The sequence below is a fragment of the Dreissena polymorpha genome, chromosome 13, assembly GCF_020536995.1.
Source record: "Dreissena polymorpha isolate Duluth1 chromosome 13, UMN_Dpol_1.0, whole genome shotgun sequence".
Taxonomy (NCBI): domain Eukaryota; kingdom Metazoa; phylum Mollusca; class Bivalvia; order Myida; family Dreissenidae; genus Dreissena; species Dreissena polymorpha.
The window spans coordinates 39,879,203-39,904,361 of NC_068367.1; the positions used below are offsets into that span (position 1 = coordinate 39,879,203).

Below are 25,159 nucleotides of genomic sequence, written 5' to 3' on the forward strand. Positions count from 1 at the left end.
CTTTTTTATGCCCCCAGATCGAAAGATTGGGGGTATATTGTTTTTGGCCTGTCTGTCATTGTATGTGTGTGTGTGTGTGTGTGTCCCAAAACTTTAACTAAAACTTTAACCTTGGTCATAACTTTTGCAATATTCAAGCAGGGGTTGTAATATTCCGGATTGATCCGGAAATCCGGATTTCAAGGCACCAGGGTCACTTTTGAGATCAATAAAAATTCGAGTTTTGTTGGGGGGGGGGTAAGGAGTGATTCTTGGTTTATTTCGGTTCTACAGAAGATAACTCCTGCGCTGATATCATAAAATTTATTAGTGTCGTGTTCTGAGAAAACTGGGCTTAATTCATGTGCCTAAAGTGTTGTACCAGATTAGCCTGTGTAGTCTCCTTACCGAAAATCAAGTTTAGGCGGAAAGTGTCGTCCCTGATTAGCCTGTGCGGACTGCACAGGCTAATCTGGGACGACACTTTACGCACATGTATTATGCCCAGTTTTATCAGAACAAGACACATTAGTATTTATCCTGTGAATTCCAATCAACAATGCATTTATAAACATGGAGTAACAACGAAAAAAAGTTTTAAGGTAAATTTTGACCACGTAACCTATGTTTAGAAGCTTATAAACGTAATTACTTTTTTATATTTTTATTGTTTCTTTACATAAACGATTAATTTGATAAACTGTGACATTGGAACATAGGAAAACAACCGTGAATCTTACTTTGCGTAAACAGGTGTGTGGGGGGTGGTAAATTTAGCCACTTGACGAATAATTTATAATTACGTTTTCTTGTAACAGCATCAGTTTTTAGGTTTTAGGTGGAAATCGTTAATATTATATATATTCATGTGATATTATTTAGTGCTGTTTATATAATGGGCTAAGGTTGTACTTTTTAATGATTATTTTTTTATTTCAATTTTTCCTGTATTGATTTTTTTTCAAAATATTTGGTTATTGTAGTATAATATTATGCTGAAAAATATAAGTAAATTCTTGGAAAAAAATCTTTCTTTTGCTATAATAAAATGCATTTAAAACTGCTTGGAAATGCAATCTAGAAGGGTCTGAAAATGATTTAAATCAATTTTTGTCCGGGGGACTTAGCCCCCCTTTATCCCCCTGACAAAGGCACTGCAGAGCCAGACCCCTGGCTTGTTTTCAGGATTGGCAATCTGGTCCTGTTATGACCCCTGTTCAAGATAGCAACTTGATATTTGGCATGCATGTGTATCCCATGGAGCTGCACATTTTGAGTGGTGAAAGGTCAAGGTCATCCTTCAAGGTCAAAGGTAAAATTTATGGCTTCAAAGCGGCGCAATAGGGGGCATTGTGTTTCTAACAAACACATCTCTTGTTTAAACTTCATATGTAGATGCACCTTGATGAGTTCTACACGCCACACCCATTTTTTGGGTCTCTAGGTCAATGGTCAAGGTCACAGTGACCTCTAAAAAAATGAAAAAAATTCTGACAAGCTTTCATTTATTCAAAACTGCACCTGCAGCCAAGCGTTGTCACCTATTATGCGGTGCTCTTGTTACATTCAATTTTAACAACAATAATTTACTGTTGCGAACTGTGAAAAACAGCAGTGGTAATTTATAAAGATAATTTCCCCTGTTAAACTGTGAAAGGACAACATTTTTTTACCAGACATCTTTATTCCAGTGAAATTTTCCAGTTAAACTCTTTTGGCATGTAAATAAATGATAGGCAAAGCATTAAATAAATAGAAAAGTTGTTGTTTTGAGATAGCTAATTGATTGCTATTCACTCAAGAATTCTATAGGAAGTGAATATTTTCTCTCATTGTGCCACTCATGGACAATTAATTTAAGTGACCAATTGTGAATTAATATTTATCATAAACCAAAACCAACAAATATTCTTGCTATCATATATTTGTAAAATAAACATTGAGAAATGTCATGGTCATCTGTCTCTAATGCCTGTAGTATATTTTCACCAAATAAAGTGAACGAAAACAAATATCCAAGGGGCAGAACTCAAAGGCAGACAATGTCATTGGAAAGAGTTTTATCAGGTGCACAAACTAAATATTAGTTATTTTAAAAGATCATACAATATTTGATCGGGGGGGGGGGGGGGGGGGGGGGGGGGGGTATATTTCTGTGTTTGGCCTGTCCGTCTGTCATTCTGTCCCAAAACTTTAACCTTTGTCATAACTTTTGCAATATTGAAGATAGTAACTTAATATTTGGCATGCATGTGTATCTCATGGAGCTGCACATTTTAAGTGGTGAAAGGTCAAGGTCATCCTTCAAGGTTAAAGGTCAAATATATGGCTCCAAAGCGGCGCAGAAGGGGAATTGTGTTTCTGACAAACACATCTCTTGTTTAAGAATGAGGTGAGATAATGTTTGTTGGTTTATTGGAAGTCATTTATTTATTTACAGTCAATCTTGTGGATGCGACCACTTGTATTAAGCGACCTTTGTCTTATGCGACCATTTTGAAATCCCACGGACCTTTTTCGCTATACACTGTAACTCCAATATAAAGCGCTCCGTTATAACGCTGAATCCAATATAACGCGGAGGGTGCTTGGATCCCATTTTTTCTCCAACCTTCCATTTTATTTCTGATTCAAATCCGTATAATGCAACTTCATGTATTTTCAGACAATTCAAAGATGGCGGCAATCACAGTTATGTTGATTGCTTTATTCAACCGTCCGTTGAACCGATTATAATCGCCTTGAGGTTAAACAACACCGACAGCTAATTGGTGTTAATCTGTTGTGTAATGTCAATAAAGGTGTGAAAAACTCGCGTGTCAGTGTTAATTACATGTATTCCTCATCAGAGCGGTTCAGTGCGATAATTTCCATAAGTTAAGTGCAAGCGGGATAGTTATACAATTCAAGTAATTCAAAACGATTGAAACATTCTTTCTTTGATATGGTTGCAGTTTGACTATATTAAATGAGCGGCTGTGAAATATACTGCCTACTGTATAAAACAACTTTTTCTGTCATTTTATTATCATTCTAGTATTATGTCATTTAATCTCTTTCAGTTCGTGTATAAGAAATTAAATAATGCAGACGATTTATTTACATGCGAACGCAGTGTACCGGCAATTGTTAACAGAGTTTCACTTTCATTTTCGCGCGGTATCAGAAAGTCCCCGGGAAACAAGTTTTTTGCATGCGTATGACGCAATATAACAATTTTTTGTACATGAGTCGTATTGCATTCAATCTAAATTTAAAGTTGCTCGTCCAATGAAAGCTCTGCCCCATAATGCACTGTACTCTTAACACTTCTGAAAATGGAATATATGCGTACGGTTGTGTTTACGAATTTCTTAAACATATATCGTCATTAATGTTCAAGATTATTATTTTTAAGTGATGTTGCAATTTTATTGGATTATCGGATAAATGTGCACATAAGAAAAGCGGTATGTATACTGTTATCGATAAGATTCGGTTTATATGCATGTATTTGCGTCAACACAGCATGGCAATATACATGACCTATATTATAGGCTATTCTATACCTGTTTTTTTATAGCGCCCTGCAGTAAATGAGCTCAAAACCTATAACGCGGATCCGTTATAACGCTGTTTCGCGGCTTGAACCCCATTGACCGCGCTATATTGGAGTTACAGTGTATAATGATATTGTATTAAGCGACTTTTGTCTTACGCGACCAGCGACCGCTGATTTGTGTGTATTTTGATGTCCGAATCTTGAATTAAGCGACCAGTAGGAGGTAAAAGTGGTTAATCTATTGATCGTTCAGGGACAAATCCGTGTTAATTGTTTATATAAGCCTATAAGATGTACTGTTACACCTCTGCTTTGTTTTCACACCAACCATTATGATTATGCTTTGTCTCGTTGACCGGTTCTGACCAGTATTGTTGTAGACTGCGTATTAATTTATTGAGTTGAATAATAGAGGAACGTATTGCGCACAGTCTACAGCTTAAATAGTTTACTATGTGGAACATTAAGAGACAACGCCGATTTTTCTCGAGTATAGATAACAGGTGCAGAAACAATGCACTGTACGCGACAAACATTTCCTGAGAAGTGCGGAAAATAAACTATTAATCGGCAACATCTGTCGAAATCTGTACATTACCAATTTGTAATTATGCTAATTAGTAGATATTTGTTAGCCAATCACTTTGTTATTTAGTTAATAAATATTCCAATCAGGTCGGTTTGTTTGTTTTCAATTGACGTGTTTTAATTTTTTCAGCTCATTATGAAACATAATCGAGTCAGATTTCAGCGTACATGCAGAAATTAAAATGTTGAAACGAAAAGTGTAAACGTTGAACGAGAAAATTTGGGTTTTGGAATTGTCAAAGAGTAAAAGTGCACGTAAAATCGCACATGAGTTTGGAGTCGGTAAAACTCAAATTCAGAACATTCTTTAGCGTAAAGCCGAGGTGCTTGAAGATGTGGAAATAATGTGTCAGGTGAAAAAAACGCGAAAAATATTTCCTTGTCTATGTTGTTTTTGCAAATAAATATGTACACACAATTCATTTATAATAAATGATAATTTATAATAAGTGAAAAAATAAAACACATTATAAGTAAAATATTGTTTATGTTTTGTGTTTGTATTCATTTAATTATAAAAGTTAAAATCATTGTTGACAAAAAAGATTATCCCTCATATAGATTAAAATTGAGGGTAAGCATTCTGCCAGAATGGCCTTTTTTATTTAAAGACCATTTTATTAAGAGACCACTTTTGATTACTCCCTTGAATGGTCTCTTAATACAAGATTGACTGTATTAGACCTTTCCCTCTCAAAAGCAAAGTGAAAATGGCTATGTGCAAATAGCATTAAACCAGAACAGCCTGTGAGTAACTCGCAGTCTGTAAAGGTTTTATGCTGTTTCCTGTCATCAGTATTAAAGGTTTGGAATTCAAGCTTATAAAACTTGAATCTATAAGAAAAGTTTTTTATTAAATGTAACTTTCTAAGGGACCACACATGGGTTTAAATAGGTATCTCAGTGGTAAAGAGTTTATCTTAAGTTCTCCCTGTCAGTCCTTGATACTTGATTGAAGGTTTGTCGGAAATGAAAACAGTTGTTGCCCATTTTAAAAACATGTGTGCTGATGTTACTACCTTTTACTTGCATGAGATACAGGGTTGGTCAAGACAGTGAAAGGTGTTGTTGCCTTTCATAATTTTGTTGCCTTTAATAATTCAAAACAGTTCTCATCCACTTTCGTTTACTTAGTTACATAATAAAGATTTTGCAGCCTACATAATAAAGATTTTGCAGCCTACACATTTATGGCCCTTAATAGATATTACCTTGAAAGTTAACATTAACCCTTCCCTCCCCATAAAAAGCAAAGTGAAAATGGCAATGTGCAAAGTAACTCGCAGTCGGTTCAGGTTTTATGCTGTTTGCTGCTAATCAGAAGTTGGAAATGAAGCCTTTAAAAATTGAATTTAATGAGAAAGGTTTTTAATTTAATTTTAATTTTCTAAGGGACAACAAATATATAATACGTATCAAGTGGTAAACAGTTAATTCTTTTTATGAAAGACTATGTAATACATGTTTATGTCAATAAAACATGAATCTCTGAGTTTTCAGCACAATAGTCTGCAGATTATGCTTAAACTATTTACCCTTGAACTAAGTCTTATCATGGAAATTTATGTTCCAATTTCCATTTTAGCCCTGCGATTTCCAGAATACGCAGGTAGGCACTCTCGGCTAGTCTCAGAATTTATACTGCTTCAGAAGTTTTCTCATCAAGTGTGCTAGTAACTTTAGCATTTTTGCCTAGTTTTCTTAATGCACCCACATACCGTTAGTTTTTATGCGCCCGGTAGGGTGGCATATAGCAGTTAAACTGTCCGTCAGTCAGTATTTCAGTATGTGTGTATGTCAGTCTGTCCGTCCGTCCGAAAAAAATTTTAACATTGGCCATAACTTTTTCACTATTGAAGATAGCAACTTGATATTTGGCATGCTTGTGTATCTCATGGAGCTGAACATTTTGAGTGGTGAAAGGTGAAGGTCAAGGTCATCCTTTAAGGTCAAATGTCAAATATATTGCGTCTGTCCGTCCGAAAACTTTAACATTGGCCATAACTATTTCAATATTGAAGATAGCAACTTGATATTTGGCATGCATGTGTATCTCATGAAGCTGCACATTTTGAGTGGTGGAAGTTCAAGGTCAAGGTCATCTTTTAAGGTCACAGGTAAAAAAAAAAAATCAAAGCTGCGTTCTCATGAAGCTGCACATTTTGAGTGGTGGAAGTTCAAGGTCAAGGTCATCCTACAAGGTCAAGGTCATCCTTCAAGGTCAAAGGTCATTAAACAAAATCAAAGCGGCATTCTCATGAAGCTGCACATGTTGAGTGGTGGAAGTTCAAGGTCATCCTTCAAGGTCAAAGGTAAAAAAATTAATAAAATCAAAGCAATGCAATAGGGGTTATTGTGTTTCTGACGAACACATCTCTTGTTCAGCCTAATTTTAATTATGTACAATTTATATAAACAAAATATAGTATTATTATCACTAACTTTATTCTTTATTTTCTTTTGATCAATGCTTATTAACCCATTTAAGCCTCGTGGACTCTCCCATCCGTCTAAATTGGATCAATTTATTTCAAAAATTAGGGATGTCTAGTATATTTATTTCTATATTTAGAATATTTCTTACAGAAATTCCTTTAAGCAAACAGCAGCTATTTTTCTATGACAATTCTATTAGAAGGTTTTGCTTTGAGACAATATTTGACTCGTTAAAGGAAATTACTCATTTTTAATTGTTTTCAGAACTTTCTTAATATATGTTTACCACATTTATGGCCAAAATACTATTTAATAACCAAATTACATATCTTTGTGCTCATTTCATATGGTCTTCAATTTTTTCTCTACTCTACTCTTAGTGACTGTACTTCTTATTAACATTTTATTTATATTACTAAATATTAACAAAAATTATGTGTTAGTTCTACTAGTTATACCCCCATTACTGGTAATTATACCCACATTACTGGTAATTATACCCACATTACTGGTAATTATACCCACATTACTGGTAATTATACCCACATTACTGGTAATTATACCCACATTACTGGTAATTATACCCACATTACTGGTAATTATACCCACATTACTGGTAATTATACCCACATTACTGGTAATTATACCCACATTACTGGTAATTATACCCACATTACTGGTAATTATACCCACATTACTGGTAATTATACCCACATTACTGGTAATTATACCCACATTACTGGTAATTATACCCACATTACTGGTAATTATACCCACATTACTGGTAATTATACCCACATTACTGGTAATTATACCCACATTACTGGTAATTATACCCACATTACTGGTAATTATACCCACATTACTGGTAATTATACCCACATTACTGGTAATTATACCCACATTACTGGTAATTATACCCACATTACTGGTAATTATACCCACATTACTGGTAATGGGAGCTATTTAGGAGTCACTTTGTCGGTCTGTCGGTCTGTCCTGAAATTTCATCCAATCTTCACCAAACTTGGTCACAAGTTGTATCTAGATGATGTCTAGGTCAAGTTTGAATATGGGTCATGCCAGGTCAAAAACTAGGTCACGGGGTCACTTAGTGTGTTTTAAACCGAAAGTTTGTCCGGACCATAATTATGTTATTTATCGTTAGATTTTAAAATGACTTGGTGGATTTGTTCACCATCATGGGACGGTGTGTCGTGTGAAAAAAGTACGTTGATATCTCCAATGTCAAGGTCAAACTTGGAGTTTAAAGGTCAAATGCTTGTCCGGGCCATAACTTTGTAATTTATGGTGAGATTTTAAAATCATTTGTAAAATTTGTTCACCATCATTGGACGGTGTCCCGCCAAAGAATTACATCGATATCTCCAAGGTCAAGGTTACACTTTGAGTTCAAAGATCATAAATGAGCTTGTCTGGGCCATAACTATGTCATTGATTGTAAGATTTTAAAATCATTTGGCACATTTGTTCACCATCATAAGACGGTGTGTTGCGAGAAAGAGATACGTCGATATCTTCAAGGCCAAGGTCACACTTAAAGTTCAAAGGTCAAAAATGGCCATAAATGAGCTTGTCCGGGCCATAACTATGCTGTTAATTGTGAGAATTAAAAATTATTTGGCACATTTGTTCACTATCATTGGAAAGTGTGTCATGCGAAAGAATTACGTCGATATCTCTAAGGTCAAGCTAGGTCACACTTTGAGTTCAAAGGTCAAAAATGGCCATAAATGAATTTGTCCGGGCCATACCTATTTTTTTTCATTGTGAGATTTTAAAATCATTTGTCACATTTGTTCACCATCATTGGACGGTGTGTTGTGCGAAAGAATTGCGTCAATATCTCCAAGGTCGCACTTTGAGTTCAAAGGTCAAAAATGGCCATAAATGAACTTGTCCGGGCCATACCTATTTTTTTTCATTGTGAGATTTTAAAATCATTTGGCACATTTGTTCACCATTATTGGACGGTGTGTCGGGCGAAAGAATTATGTCTATCTCCAAGTTCAAGGACACACTTTGAGTTCAAAGGTCAAAAATGGCCATAAATGAGCTTGTCGGGGCCATGACTATGTCGTTAATTGTGAGATTTTAAAATCATTTTGCACATGTGTTCACCATCATTGGACAGTGTGTCACGGGAAAGAATTACGTCGATATCTCCAAGGTCAAGGTCACACTTTGAGTTCAAAGGTAAAAAATGGCAATAAATGATCTTGTCTGGACCATAACTATGTCATTCATTGTGAGATTTTAAAATGACTCTGTACATTAATTTGTTCACAGTCATAGGATGGCGTGTCATGTGGAAGAATTCAAGAGTTCAAAAGTCAAAATGGCTATAAATGATAATGGCTTAATAATTCTTAAAAATTGCCATAAATTAGATTCTCCTGTTTTGTGAAGACAGCATGCAAAATAGTCTTTGTCAATGCGGCACGTAGGGGTATACGTCACGTCTGTGACAAAGCTCTAGTTTATTTTAATTTCTATATGCATTTATTGTTAGAAATGATTCTCAGCTTATTACAACTTTTTTTTTATCCAATGGTGCAGCACTTGTTTAAAAACAAGTTGGTGAATAAAATTAATTCCTGATGATTAAAAATTATTGGAATTTCAAAAAGGTGATTGAATTAAAACAACAGGGCTTGTACCTCTTGACAAGATATCACTTGTTTGTTTTCTGCAATATATGAAATTATACTGTGAATCAATTTATGCCTTGATTGCATGTTTGTTTTCCACAAGTATTAATTAGCAAATCATTAATGCTATTATTATTAAAGCCCATTGTTTGATGCTAGTCAATCACAAAGTTTGTTGTGACAGTGGTTTAAAGTGTTCAGGATGGATGAAAAGTGTTACAAGCATCAGTGATGTCTGAACATGTCTTTGCCTTTGTAAGCCATAGGTGATAATCCTTCCCCACCCACCTACTGTATATAAGATTGAAAACAAAAATGTTTCAGTTATCAGGCAAAGTTTGAGACAATTAACACAAAATATTTGCGAAAATAAAGTGATTCATACTATATATTGAAGAATACTTATTAAAGAAGAATGGTTATAAGGTGCAGTAAATTATGTATATGTTCTCATTATATTAGCTTTGTTAGCATTTAAATTTGGTATAAATATTTTAGATTTTTTAAAATATTTCTGAGATGAATGTTACTATTAATGTAAGAGGCGTCAAATAAATTTATATACTGGTAGGGATAATGTATGGTGGCATAAAGGGGACATAGGCAATATTTTATTTAACAGTCTATATGACATGCGCACGTCATAGAGTTGCATAAAGGGGGCATAGGCAATATTTTATTTGACAGTCTCTATGAAGTGCGCATGTCATAGCTATGACATGCGCACATCATAGAAATAGTTAAATAATATAACATAGGAAATATTTTATTTAACTATTTCTATGACGTGCGCACTTCATAGCCTTGACGTCTGCACGTCATAACTATGACGTGGGCACGTCATAGAAATAGTTAAATAAAATATTTCCTATGTCCCCTATATGCCGCCGTAATAATGTGATAGCAAAGTGAACAAATAGCGGTCTATATTGGAATGGTAAGAAATACTTATATTGATTATAAAAATGAGTGTAAATTGATTCCATTGTCCCTGCTTTGGTATTTTTTATATACATTAATCATTATTGGGTGCTGACCAGATAGTAAACAGACACTGCTGATTGCTGCATGGTTTTCGCTTATGGAAAGATGTTTTACAGACAGATGCTTATTGATTTCTGATTTTCTTCCTAGAAAATTGTGTATCTCTATTAAATGCATCTTCCCCATCATCTTCAGCTGTGTTCAGCACTGCAGATGATGGACAGAGAAACACATTAAATATTCACTGGATTTAAAGTGGAGAAGATGCACTTTATGACGCATGTTTTAGGGAAATGCAATATTAATGTTGATGAACTTTCTTCCTGAGGTTTAGAAGCTTATAATACTGACAGTAATTTAAGTTGACAGCAGAAGTTTGTGTTATTTGGAATTTTCTTTGTAAGAATCCCAGTAGTATTGTGATGGGGAAACGTTGGGATGTTAATTATTTGTTAGAGGATATCGATAATGAAGTTTTTAGGTGAGATGTGTCAAACACTGCATTATGTGAATTTAGACATAAGACATCAAATTTGGAATGGACATCATTTTGGTAGTTTTCTCTAACAACTGTTTATTCCATATTCTGAAATTATTTGTGTAATATTCAGTCTATACTTTTAGTGTAATTAACAGTGATAGCATTTTTTCATTTTATCTATATTTTGAAACTGTGTTCATGCACCCATTGATACAATTAATTTTACATGGAAATTTAAAACAAATCAAACTTAATATTTAGTTTCGAAATAAAATATCTCTTTAAATGACACAATTATATATGCAAGTGTCTATGTAACTTAAAAGTTGTCAGCATTAATAAATACAGCAGGTACAACTGCATATAAAACAATATTGGGAAAAAACTCGCAGTTTATTTCAAGCTTAATGTCTTAATCCAACTTCACATTATGTTGTGTATGTTAGATTGATCAAGCATTAGATACATGTTTTTTACTCATGCATTTTCTGTATTTCAAATTCGTTTATATAATTGAATTGTGGAACTTTGTTGTTATTATAGTTGTTGTGTTAACCCATTTATGCCTTAGAGTCTACAAAAAAGGCCTTGGCAAACAGCGTAGACCCAGATGAGATACCGCATGATGCGGTGTCTCATCAGGGTCTGCGCTATTTTTTTAAAGGAATTTTTGTAAGAAATATTCCAAATATAGTAATAAAATATATTAGACATCCCTAAGTTTGGAAATAAATTGATCCAATTTAGAAGGATGGGAGAGTCCACTAGGCATAAATGGGTTATTATTACACTGTTTATAATCCTGTGAATGTAATTTCGTGCTATTAGATTCTGTTGCTATGGTACCAATAGACATTTTTCATCTGAAAAGAAAACTGATTAGCAACATGAGAAAATCAATACATGTCATTTCTGCCACAATAATGGAAAAGTTGTGACAAAATGGCTACTGAAAGTTATATATTAACCGTTTTGTGGTAATTGTAATTCAAGTAATAATTACATTGTATTTCAGATTTTCATAATGAATAAGTAGTTACATGTAGGCAAATATTTCCAAGTCATGCTATTAGACTCTTATCAAACATCTAAAAATGGATAATAACAAATGGTATTGCTAATGATTAATCTTTTATTTTCCACGTTTAAAAATATAAGCCTGGCTCTGGGAAAACAGGGCTTAATGCTTGATATGTATTTAACCCTTTACCACTTAGATACATATTTACCACTTAGATATGTATTTAACCCTTTACCACTTAGATACATATTTAACCCTTTACCACTGAGATACGTATTTAACACTTTACCACTTAGATACGTATTTAACACGTTACCACTTAGATACATATTTAACACTTTACCACTTAGATATGTATTTAACTCTTTACCACTTAGATATTTATTTTTATGCATTTGTAGTCCTTTAGAAAGTTACATTTAATTTAAGACCTTTCTTACTAGATTCAAGTTTGAAAGGCTGCATTTCCAACCCTTAGATACTGATGAACAGCAAACAGCATAAAACTTGAACAGACTGCGAGTTACTCGCAGGCTGTTCTGGTTTTATGCTGTTTGCCATTTTCACTTTGCTTCTGAGTGGGAATGGGTTAAGAAAGTAAAGTAGTAAGTATGTTTATTCTTGTGTTGTGTTTTGTTTCAGACCCACAGACTCCACTGGTGTCAATAACAATTGGAACATGAGCGGGGTGCCAGGAAGGTAATACTTCTTTCATGTTGCAAGTATTGAACAATAATGTGTGATTTATATGATGATTTATATTCTTTGGTCAGCTATGATTTCACTTTTACTCCTTTGATATTGTTTTATGTAAGTTGTGGTTTCACTTTAATTTCACTGATTTGTATCCCTTAAAATACCCCCAAGACTTGGCAAAATTATTTAAAGATTTTTATATGCAATACCTATTTTGACCTGAATCATTAGCCAAAATTCAAATTTATTTAAAAATATTGATCACTAAAAAAAATCTTCATTTGTTCACTATCTTACCAGAATTTATAGAAGCGAATTACTGATTTGAAAAGGCAAATGAGAAACGTTACTAGCATATGGCTATTTTTGCTATTGGTGATGCCAATGAAGGATTCTGGTAAGAATTATCAGTTTCATAGCTACACATATTGCCCTATCTAATATCTTATGTGATTGATTTTCAGCGTTCAAGATGAGTATTCACAGTCCAGGAAGGACCAGCTCTTGTTAAAAGAGGTACGAAACTCCTCAGATGGGTGATATATTGTGCAATTTCACACTTTAAAAGGACTTACTTTCATTGATGAATTTAAGTCTTAAAAACTACATGTAACTAGATTTGTTTTACATATTATTTATATTAGAAAACTTAGAGAAATCTGTTTTAGGTTCCTTTAATTTATTACAAGTGATTGATATGAAAATAGCTAGAGCACACCACAATAACACATAATGTTAGTGGATAATTAATGATTGGCTTATTATATGCAAATGTGTTACGAAAAACTTCATGTATGGCAATCATAATTGTTTATTCACAACAAGAAGTGAAGGAATACAAGATAATACACACATCGGGGTTATTTTGCTCTGAACAAATTGGTAAAATGTTTTCTTGTTCATAGCAAAAACGAATTGAAGAGGAGAGACGTCGTAAACGTCAGCAGACGACAATGGTTGTTGCAAACACTGACGGTCGGCCAAACTCCGGTCGTAAGAACAAAGGGGAGAGACAACCCATTTTGAAGACAGACACAGGCTCGAAACCCACAACTCCGACAAACTTCCACGGTATGTTGGAATTTATTAGTAGATGTATTGTACTGCATGTATAGATTAGACCCTTCCGACATTATTGATCCTAAGTTATTATTAATATAGACTGGTAATTATGTGTAGAAAATAATGTTTCTGAGCAACTTCCACAAGACAAGATATTTCGAAAGATTGTTTTTAAGATCATATCCTAATTGGATACACAATATGAATAATTGATGTTTTGTCTGGACGTTAGGAATAAGCGCCTATTCTAGCCAAGCTAACATGCATGCCTCAGACCCTGAGATCAAACACCACTGTTTAAGGACAGATTATTCTAAAATCGATAATGAACTCAGCACAGGTATATTGGTTGATTATAGTTATTGTTATTTTCTGTCTCGAATGTTGTAAAGGTTATTTTTCTTTTTTTTCGGATGTTTGCTTGTCAGAGAATTTGTTGATTAATGTTATTGTTTGTTATTTTGTTTATCTTTGATGATTTTGATGCTTTTGTGTTAAATTTTGATTAATGAAAATTTCTCTTTAAATAAAAGGGAAATAGGTTGTATTATTCAAATTGTGAACTTGGTAATAAGCAGATGCAAAGGCTGATCTGAAAGTACACTTACAGCATATGGCATAAGACCAATATTTTCATGATACGACTCACATCCGACTGTGCATGAATCATCTACACTACTAATAGAATCGACTGATATAAGCCATTGTGCTGTTAATGTATTCATATTAGCAGATTCTGCTTCTACGAGATTACAGACAGTTCTCATCTGATCTCAAAACTTATTTATATAATGAGCAAATCAAAACATACAAACATTTATTTAACTCATTCCCTCTCTAACGCTAAGGGAAATGTGCAACCAATGTACTTCAATCTAGTAAGGAATCTTAAATTTAATTTCATAAGTGACTACAAAATAGTCAAAATGGGTATCTCAGCAGTAAGAAGTTAAGGCATTCTGTCCCATTCATGAGTACTTAGATCTTGCAAGGTCAATGGCATGCTGTGTTTGATCAGCTATAGGTTAGATATAATCTTATTAATGATATTCTCTCTCGCAGAGTACCTGGGTCCCGCCAGCTACACAGATGGCAGTATCGACTCGCACGCACCAACGCTGATCCTAAATGACAACACAGTGGACAGCTGTAGCGACGGGCCATCAGACAATGATGACATTCCTACTATAGACACTGAGGGTAAGTCCAGCCTGCAAACCCCTCCCCCTTCCTGTTTTGTGTGGCGTTTTCTTGTACAATTAAGTCTTCGAACGGCATCTGTTTTGCCGTTTCTTGTATTATAATTATTTTATAAAATTTTGCATGGATAATTTTTTTCGGCCAATCCTTGTGATGTTTTCTCATAAAACTTGTGAGAAAGCACAATTTTGCTGTCATTAAACACTTGACAATGAACAATAGGTGCACATTTCCCATACTGTTTTCTGGTAAAACATGACATAGTACACAAATATTTGGTGTATCTTTTTGTGAAGTTCCTGTAAAATACATGGACATGTATATCGCCATGGGCATGTTTGCAGTGTCCGCTTTATGAGACTTTAAGAGTCATGATTGCTAGATCATCTCAGCAGTGTTATGCATTATACGGAATCATTTTTTGGGGGCTCACTTATGTGATGTTTGCTTTTGAAAAATGTGTTTTGTTTTCTGCATGAAATTCAACCCATTTTAGGGTACTAGTTGTGGCCATTACTTGATTATCATCAGTTCGGTCTTCAATACAACAACAAACTCTACAGTTTTTCTTGCAGTATTGCAAATGTTTTTATTTTATAAACATTTGAATAATTTGTGTTTATATGTTTTTAACACATTAGTAGGTTTTAAATGCTTCCTTTTTTATTTTGAGATTATATTATTTTTGTATTAAATGCATATTTAGGATGGCTTTCTTATGTTTAAAATTAAATGCACGCATAATGAGGCCAACTATGTTTTACCCAGATATTGTTTGGTTACATATGTATATGCTTTTGAAAATTTTAATTTTTGTTTTGTTTCCAATCTGACTTTGCTTCTCCGCCCCTTTCCCCGTCCACATGTACTCAACCAATGTAAATACTGATAACTGACTGTGAACATCTTGTGACTCCCATGAGTACCTTGTTAACCCTTTCCCACTCAGAAGCAAAGTGAAAATGGCTATGTGAAAACAGCATAAAACCAGAACAGCCTGCGAGTAACTCGCAGTCTGTTCAGGTTTTATGCTGTTTGCTGCTCATCAGTATCTAAAGGTTGGAAACTAAGCCTTTACTATTTGAATTTTTACAATTAAAGGTCTTTAATTATACTTAACTTTATGAGGACAACAAATGTGTCAAAATACGTATCTAAGTGGTAAAGGGTTGAGTGTATTTAAAGTGTATTTTAAACTTCTACATCCTAACATTAACTTCCTCATCTGAGACTCTTTGTTTGTTACAGATTTAAATCTGTACAAAACATGTATATTGCATATTGCCCAGTGTCTGGATTTACTAAAAACTTCTATATTTGCGTAAAAATGAAACATGCTTGCATGCCTTGCGTTTTGTGTCTTGAAAGAATGATTTCTCAGTTGTAATCTCAGGTCTTCCCTCTGATATGTGTACCATGTGACTTGTGATGTCATACTTTTTTGGGTACATGCCTGTCTGATTCTGCATATGTGTGAGATTATGGTCTAGAGAGCTTTACTTTGCTTTGCATTGTTTAATGAATTATCAGGTTTACGGAATTGATGGTCTTATGCATGCTATATATATAGTTATTCAATAGAAGGCTTGCAACTTTACTGTACATTTGTTTTTGTGACAGGAAATACACCTGCGAAATCAAAAAAGAAAAAGGGCAAGGGAAATAATCCTGAAAATAATTGGGTTCACACCCCTGAGAGGAATTTTGAGTTTATATCTAGCCCTGAAAATCTTAGCCCTTCCCCAAATAGGGCTAATGAAGCGAAAAATGTATCGAAACCCAAACAAGGCGAAACTGACAATTTTCAAGGTATTGTATTGTGCAACTCCACTGCTATGCTCATTAACATGGTGCCGGACTAGATTCTTTATAACCATAGAGCTTTTGCTGCTAGCAACTTGTAGACTTATACAAGGCTGTATTATTTGGACTTCAGCTGCCTTTTCCCGCCTTTCAGTCCAGTTTTTAGAATTGTGCATTTTTAGTGTTTTCTAACCTAAGCATTCCTTTTCATTTCTTTCCTTTTACAAAGCTTGAGTTGTTCTCACCCTCCAATCATTACTCACTTAAGCATTTTTGCTTTGCTTTTGAAGCTTGGTATTTCATTTTATAGTGCTATATAATAGCAGTGTTAACACCTTAACACCTTTATGTTATCTTTTTAAGTTACAATAGTGATGCATTTAATGACACTATTAAAAATAAGCAACATTTTTTTTGCTGTGGGCAGCATACTGTGGACCTGTTTGTGTATTATTGGTCACAATTTAATTAAGTGCATATAACAAAATATATCTTTCTGGAAAATAATTTAAAAGCCTTGAAATGTCAAGAAGAAATTTATTAACATTTTAACTGCATCACTAACTCCAATTCAGTTTGAATCATAAGCTTTGGACTATTTAAGTTTGTTTGAAAAAGTGTTCATTCCATTAATGTATTGGAGATTTAACTATCACATCTTCTTGCCCTGTTGATATCTTCCATTTAAATGTGTGAATTGAATATAGACTGATCAAAAGGTTATACACTGGTTGTATATTTATGGTGAATGAATCTTCTGGTCTTTGAAATCAATACAAAAAAACTTTCAGTTCACTATTTTTGTTAGTGCCTTAACTTTGATAAGGGCTTGATTAGGGAAATAATCACTAAATTGGATATTTTAATAATTTATAGATAATTCCTTGTATTCTATGTATTTATACAGTATATTTTCAGTTGATGATTTAAAACATTTTGTTTTAGTAAGTGTTAATTTAATTTGAGTGTAGGGTCATGTTTTTCATATGATTTAATTAATTGCTACTAGAGTGGGAGGGATGTTAATGTTAACAATTTTTGTGTCGAAAATTTGCGACAATGAAGCCTTTATTTTAAAGTTGTATGGCAAAGTGTTAATTTATTATATTGCATAATAAACATTGTTGTACTAAAACAATGCTCCAATGTATTTGACTGACACAAGCTTTGTGTTAAAGGATACAGGTAGTAGCTGATATCAAGTTTCATTTAGTGTGTCTGATATTAAAATGCTCATTTACACTATTCAACAAGCCTGATAAATCCGTGTATTTATTATTTAAGGCGTTATCAATGAATGCAAAGTTTAATGAGATGTTTGTTTAAAGGTTGATGAAGTGTATATTTAACATATGGATACAACTTTTAAACACAAACTATGGATATTGCATTTAAAACTGTTTTTCGTGTACTTTAATTGTGTGTCTGTTTTGTAGAGATTTAATTTTGAGAATATATTAAACAGCAATTATTTTAAGTATTTGAAAACAACTTTAAAGTTTGATGTTAAAGACACTTAACGTCACAGGATCATTTCTGAAATTTTGAAATTAAGCAGTTGTACACAACAATTTAATGCCTGAGACAGCATCTGCAATACCCGAACATAAAGCTATCTGTTTGTCTCCGAGGCAGAGGCATGATTTCCTGTGCGTGCATTTGAAAACGAAAATTTGGAAATTTTGAGACAGAAAATTAATCAAGGGAAGTAGCGGAAGGCCCACACGGGGACTAAATTGTGCGGATATATGCCAGGATATGTTCCCAGCGTCCTATTGACGTGAAATCTTTTGACAGTGATAATCATGTGTCCACATGGCCTCTTGGAGGTTTTCCTGCGGAGGTCTTGTTTATGTGCCATGACTTCTAGATGTTGATTAAGAAATACCACTTTTTGGGGGATTTACGATCAATGGCGGAGAATAACCTGGCCTTTGAGTTTGACTCTGAGGATGAGGAACGTGAGTTAACATGAGACTGTTGTCACGGGTTTGACTTGTATGCGACCTAGGTCGCAGGGAGGAAATTTCACTTTATTCCTTTTTGATGAGCTCATTAATGTATGCTTGCTACTTCTTTAGATTTAATGGTTATGCTATTTACTAGTTGTAGAAGCTGTGAAAGAATATTTGATATTTAATGGAGATTTAGTGTACCAAGATGTATCATTAGTATTATATTTCAGCTATAGCACGACAACATTCAATCATTGCGAGTAATTTTTAGGTGTAGGTCATTGACTAGAGCAGGCTGCTTGTTGATCAGGAAATTATTCAATTAAAGCGATAACAAAAGCTACAAGTATGATACACGCTGGCAACAAACACCAAGAACTCTTTGTCTCTGATCCCATCTATTTGCATGATCAATAATCTAATAACCAGGTTTGATTCCATCCAGAAACTCCAGTAATCCCATGCTCTGTGGGAGGTAGGCTAGAACAACTTAATTACACACTTTTGAAAGTCCATGGCAACTGGCAGAAAATCATGTCCCAAAGGTGGTTGTGTTTTTAATGCATATTGGCGAAAAACAATATTAATTTTACGGAGCTTAAACTGTGTTGAAAGTGCTTATGGAGTGTATGTTTTCCTGCTCTTGTATACATACATTTATGAGTTTAACAATCTTAACATTTTTATGCCGGCCCTTCGAAGAAGAGGGGGTATATTGCTTTGCTCATGTCGGTTTGCCGGTCCGTCCACCAGGTGGTTGTCAGACGATAACTCAAGAACGCTTGGGCCTAGGATCATGAAACTTCATAGGTACATTGATCATGACTCGCAGATGACCCCTATTGATTTTGAGGTCACTAGGTCAAAGGTCAAGGTCATGGTGACCCGCAATAGTAAAATGGTTTCCGGATGATAACTCAAGAATGCTTAGGCCTAGGATCATGAAACTTGATAGGTAGATTGATCATGACTCGCAGATGACTCCTATTGATTTTCAGGTCACTAGGTCAAAGGTCAAGGTCACAGTGACCCGAAATAGTAGAATGGTTTCCGGATGATAACTCAAGAACGCTTAGGCCTAGGATCATGAAACTTGATAGGTAGATTGATCAGGACTTGCAGATGACCCCTATTGATTTTGAGGTCACTAGGTCAAAGGTCAAGGTCACATTGACCCGAAATAGTAAAATGGTTTCCGGATGATAACTCAAGAACGCTTAGGCCCAGGATCATGAAACTTGATAGGTAGATTGATCATGACTCGCAGATGACCCCTATTGATTTTCAGGTCACTAGGTCAAAGGTCACGGTCACGATGACCCGAAATAGTAAAATGGTTTCCGGATTATAACTGAAGAACGCTTATTCCTAGGATCATGAAACTTGATAGGTAGAATGATCATGACTCGCAGATGACCCCTATTGATTTTCAGGTCACTAGGTCAAAGGTCAAGGTCACGGTGACCCGAAATAGTAAAATGGTGTCCGGATGATAACTCAAGAATGCTTATGGCTAGGATCATGAAACTTCATAGGTACATTGATCATGACTGGCAGATGACCCCTATTGATTTTCAGGTCACTAGGTTAAAGGTCAAGGTCACAGTGACAAAAAACATATTCACACAATGTCTCTCACTACAACGGAGAGCCCATATGGGGGGCATGCATGTTTTACAAACAGCCCTTGTTATTCTTGAAATGCAAGGTGTTGTTTACAAAGTTCCATACAATCTGTGTACCTGTTTTGCATGTCAATAATGTCCATTCATAGCCTAAAGCATGTTCAGAAGTGTGCTTCTTTTTGCTATATCTACTGCACCAATACTAAAAATTAAAACATGTGATTGTTGTTGTTGTTAAATTGCGTTTCTATTGCATTTGATTGGTTCTTTAACACTGAAATTATCATGAAAACATTCCTGCAGATGTAATACTCCACGTTGTTAGTTCTTCAGAAACCAATAATTAGAATATTTAAATGAACACAAATGTTTGTTGTATGGAAACTTGGAACTTAGCCATGTAGTATATATTCACAAATATTACTGTTTCACAGAGATTATTGTCTGTTTTTATGCTTTTCTTCTGTGTGGAAAATTCATGATTCTGTAATTTGATTTTCTTTGAAGTTAACACGCCAGAATCAATATTGTCCTATTTATTGTCAATACAAATATAATCAATTAAATTATAGTTCAGTACATTTATTGATCTTGCACATTTTCTCAAAAAGTCAAATGTTTTGCTGGAATTCTTTTGATTAAAATTGAAAAGAAAAACACTCAAAAGCATACGAAAATGATAAGAAAACTGGTACTTTTGAGATGAGATTCACCTTTTCTCACTCAGAAGCAAATTTACAATGGCTATATGCAACCAGCGTAAAACAAGAAGAGCTTGCTAGTAACTCGCAGTGGCTCAGGTTTTATGCTGTTTGCTGCTCATCAGTATCTTAGGGTTGGAGATTAAGCCCTTACAAATTGAATTGATCAAGAGAGGTCTTTAATATGATTTCTAAGGGACTACCAGAGATTCAAAATGTGTGTTTCAGTGGTTAAGGGTTAAGCTTGTGGAAATAATTTATTATTTTTTGCCCTTGTCAGTGATGATATAATGTGTTATCACACTGGTAATAAAAGAAATATTCTTTATATTTTCTAAACTGTTTTTAAAAGGTATTAAATTTTCTTTGAAAAAAATTAAAATGAATTCCAACAATCAATTCCATCTCATTTCTTCCTCTACCAGCAGATTCCAAGCCGGTACCTGGCGGTAGGAAGAAGAAAAAGAAGAAGGAGAAGGCGACCCCAACTCGGTCCCCTGCGACCCGCGGCAGTCAGCAGGAGAGCCCTGAAGACCCAGACGAGGAGCCCGCGCTGGAGAGCATGCCCGTAGGTCCAGTACCCGGTGCACCCAGGACCGCTAGCACTCGCAATCTGGAGGAGATGGCCAAGCATAAGGTACTGGGGGACTGGGGAGTTTTGTAGTGTTAATTTATGGTGCTTGCTTTTTGTGTGGAACTGAACATGGTTTATGTATTAAGTAATTAGTATTAAAACAATAGTACATAATTTTGGTATAGTTTACATGATGATAATTTTATATACAAAACATGCTTTGTGCTTTGAAGTCAGTTTGTTGATCCTTATGTTTTTTAATGTTAGACAATGGAAAAAAAATAATCTAGCTTGTTATGATTAAGTATTAAGAATTATTATAATTGATATGATATGATATATTTTTTAAGGATAATTTATTATGCTCACAGTATGTATCTTTATCCAAATATTAACTTTTTTAATAAACCATGGAAAAAAAATCATAGCTAGTATGTTTTTATTTCAGAACAATGAATCGGACGGTGATGATGATGACGACGCGAAGGGGGCAGCAGGCCGGACCTACAGCCCCGACATGACGGATAACCTGGACGAGTTTGTGATGCGCCCTGCCCCCCAGGGGGTCACAGTCAAGTGCAGGATCACACGCGACAAGAAGGGCGTCGACCGGGGCATGTACCCGACCTACTTCCTGCATATGGAGAGGGAGGATGGAAAAAGGGTATGCTACTGATATGTATGAGCTGGGTTAGGCAGGTTTTAATGCATGTGCGTTAAGTGTGGTCCCCAGATTTCCCACCTAAACTTGATTTTTGTGGAAAAGTGACTTTCTTAAAACAAGCAAATATCATAAAAGCTAAAAGTTGCCTCGTAGAACAGGGCTCATATATTTACATACGTTAGCTTCTGGGTGAAGGCAAGTGATTGGATATAAAACAAGAAAAAACAACAATTTTGAATAATAAAAATGAATATATCTTTTCATATATTGCCTAATATTTTAATTTTATTAGCCGGATTTTTTTCGAAAAAATCTCGGCTTATAGATTGATGTTGTCGGGCGGGCGGGCGGGCGGGCGGGGTGGCGGCGTGCTCGAAAATGTTAAAGTTCTTATTTCATGGTATAACTTTGGTATGCTTGGACCTAGAGTCTTCAAACTTGACATGAAGGTTGGCCAGGATTAACAGATGACCACTGGTCATTTCAAGGTCATTCATTTGAAGGTCAAGGTCACTGTGACCTTCAATATAAAAAATGTTAAAGTTGTTATAACTTTGGTATGCTTGGACCTAGAGTCTTGAAACTTGACATGAAGGTTGGCCAAAACTAGTTAGTAACCACTGGTCATTTCAAGGTCATTCATTTGAAGGTCAAGGTCACTGTGACCTTGAATGTAAAAATGTTAAAGTTCTTATTTCATGGTATAACTTTGGTATGCTTGGACCTAGAGTCTTCAAACTTGACATGAAGGTTGGCCAGGATTAACAGATGACCACTGGTCATTTCAAGGTCATTCATTTGAAGGTGAAGGTCACTGCGACCTTCAATATAAAAATGTTAAAGTTGTTATAACTTTATTATGCTTGGACCTAGAGTCTTGAAACTTGACATGAAGGTTGGCCAGAACTAGTAAGTAACCACTGGACATTTCAAGGTCATTCATTTGAAGGTCAAGGTCACTGTGACCTTGAATGTAAAAATGTTAAAGTTGTTATAACTTTGGTATGCTTGGACCTAGAGTCTTGAAACTTGACATGAAGGTTGGCCAGAACTAGTAAGTAACCACTGGACATTTCAAGGTCATTCATTTGAAGGTCAAGGTCACTGTGACCTTGAATGTAAAAATGTTAAAGTTCTTATTTCATGTTATAACTTTGGTATGCTTGTACCTAGAGTCTTCAAACTTGAAATAAAGATTGGCCAGTACTAGAAGATGACCACTGGTCATTTCAATGTCATTCATTTGAAGGTCAAGGTCACTGTGACCTTAAATGTTAAAATGTTAAAATTGTTATAACTTTGGTATGCTTGGACATAGAGTCTTCAAACTTGACATGAAGGTTTGCAAGCACACTTAGATGACCACTGGTCATTTCAAGGTCATTCAAAACATAACACAAGGTTTGCTCATGCCTTGAAAACTACTTACATTTCATTTTGACCTTTGAACAATATTTCAGTAATTTAAGTATTGCATTGACAAAAACACGAAAGGTACTTTCCTGTCATTTAAATCAAAAATCCGGCTTCAATGCGGTCATCTCCGACCGCGGAACTCTTGTTGCTTATTAATTTATTTCTTAACTGGAATATGTATTTGTTTAAAATAGGTACTTGTGTATTAATTATATGAATTATTTCATTAACTGGTTCATGTATTTTCTTTTGCTTATCTGGTGTATAATTATATTAAGTGGTAAAAGCTGACGTGTTGTTATAAAAACTCGGACATGACAATTTAAAATTCATACAATGGAACATGATGGAATACATTAACATCTTCTGTTAAATTTGATTAAAACTAATGGACTCATTATTTGTGCAAATAGTTTTCCTAATAAAACAATCTAAATCTGTTTATTGAATCTATATGACTATTTTTCTTTTAATATTTTTACAGGTATTTTTATTAGCTGGTAGAAAACGTAAAAAGAGCGCTACAGCAAATTATTTGATCTCTACTGACCCAACAGATCTTGCACGATCTGGCGATTCATATGTCGGAAAGTTAAGGTAGTTATTCTCTTTCATCTATAATAACGTCATAATTGCATGATTTTGATTTGCAGGTATTTTTACTGGCGGGTCGGAAAAGAAAGAAGTCTAAAACATCAAACTACCTTCTTTCCACTGACCCTATTGATTTAACGCGCAGTGGGGACGCGTTTGTGGGCAAGTTAAGGTATATCCCACCCACTTCACAGTGTGTCTTGTGTGCTTAAAAAAACCTGTACCCTCTGAATATCTCATTTGCAAATCACTTGGTATTTTGGGCTTGTGCATAGATAATTTACAAAGATAAATGAATGAAAAAATCTGTGTTTGAAAAAAAAGGGACTTCTTGGGGAAATTTTTCTTTTGTCAGCTCTTGTTTCTTTTTTACTTTTTTATTATCAGTATAATACATAATGGTAATTTGTGTCTTGTTCTGAGAAATCTGGGCTTAATTTATGTGCGTTAAGTGTTGTCCCAGATTAGCCTGTGCAGTCCGCACAGGCTAATCAGAGAAGACACTTTCCGCTTTAATGGTATTTTTAGTTTCAAGGAAGTCCCTCCTTAATGAAAATGAAGTTTAGGCGGAAAGTGTCGTCCCTGATTAGCCTGTGCTAATCTGGGACGACACTACGCACATGCATTAAGCCCAGTTTTCCATGAACACAGCTGTCAAATGATTTGTGAACCCCTCTACCTATTGTGGGATTGCTTGTAGCAGTCTGTAGTGATAGTTTTGTCTTATAACATAGTCTTTTCTAGAGATTGACTCTTTACTACTTTTAACTATTGACTCTTTCCTTTTAAATGTCACCACTTTCAATATTTCTTTTTCCATTTTCCTCATTTCGTAAATAGAACAAAATATCTTAATAAGATGTTTTTCTCTTGTCAAAAACTGGTATATTTCTGGACCATGCATATTAAATATTATTATTTCCCTTTATTATATTAAGTCATTTTCCAATCTTTTCACACCTTTCTATTTTATCTCATTTTTACCATTTTAGTAACAGCTAATGGATTTTTAATGTGTTACAAATGTCTATTTTAATAGCATTTAAGTAAAATATCAATTCTGATGAAACCTTAACTATTATAATAATTAAGTATGTCCATTATTTATGCAGATAGGTGTGGAACAAAATTTGAAATATAACATTATAACACACATTTCTTATCACA

The 25,159-nt window shown here is 34.6% G+C and overlaps 1 protein-coding gene across 14 annotated transcripts in view; it reads left to right on the forward strand.

Annotated features, from left to right (window-relative positions):
• LOC127855481 (tubby protein homolog) overlaps positions 1 to 25,159 on the forward strand; it is a 72,836-nt gene that overhangs the window by 40,870 nt on the left and 6,807 nt on the right. For 4 of the 14 annotated variants that reach the window (XM_052391115.1, XM_052391117.1, XM_052391116.1 and 1 more), the window contains 9 exons: positions 12,345 to 12,401; positions 12,863 to 12,914; positions 13,304 to 13,469; positions 13,693 to 13,800; positions 14,523 to 14,660; positions 16,281 to 16,469; positions 21,167 to 21,381; positions 21,767 to 21,982; positions 24,052 to 24,164. In XM_052391115.1, coding sequence (XP_052247075.1) covers positions 12,345 to 12,401; positions 12,863 to 12,914; positions 13,304 to 13,469; positions 13,693 to 13,800; positions 14,523 to 14,660; positions 16,281 to 16,469; positions 21,167 to 21,381; positions 21,767 to 21,982; positions 24,052 to 24,164 — 1,254 coding nt within the window. Of the gene's footprint in view, positions 1 to 5,693; positions 5,718 to 12,344; positions 12,402 to 12,862; positions 12,915 to 13,303; positions 13,470 to 13,692; positions 13,801 to 14,522; positions 14,661 to 16,280; positions 16,470 to 21,166; positions 21,382 to 21,766; positions 21,983 to 23,882; positions 23,996 to 24,051; positions 24,165 to 25,159 lie in introns of all 14 variants that reach the window. The other 10 variants (XM_052391114.1, XM_052391118.1, XM_052391108.1 and 7 more) reach the window with 8 other exon arrangements.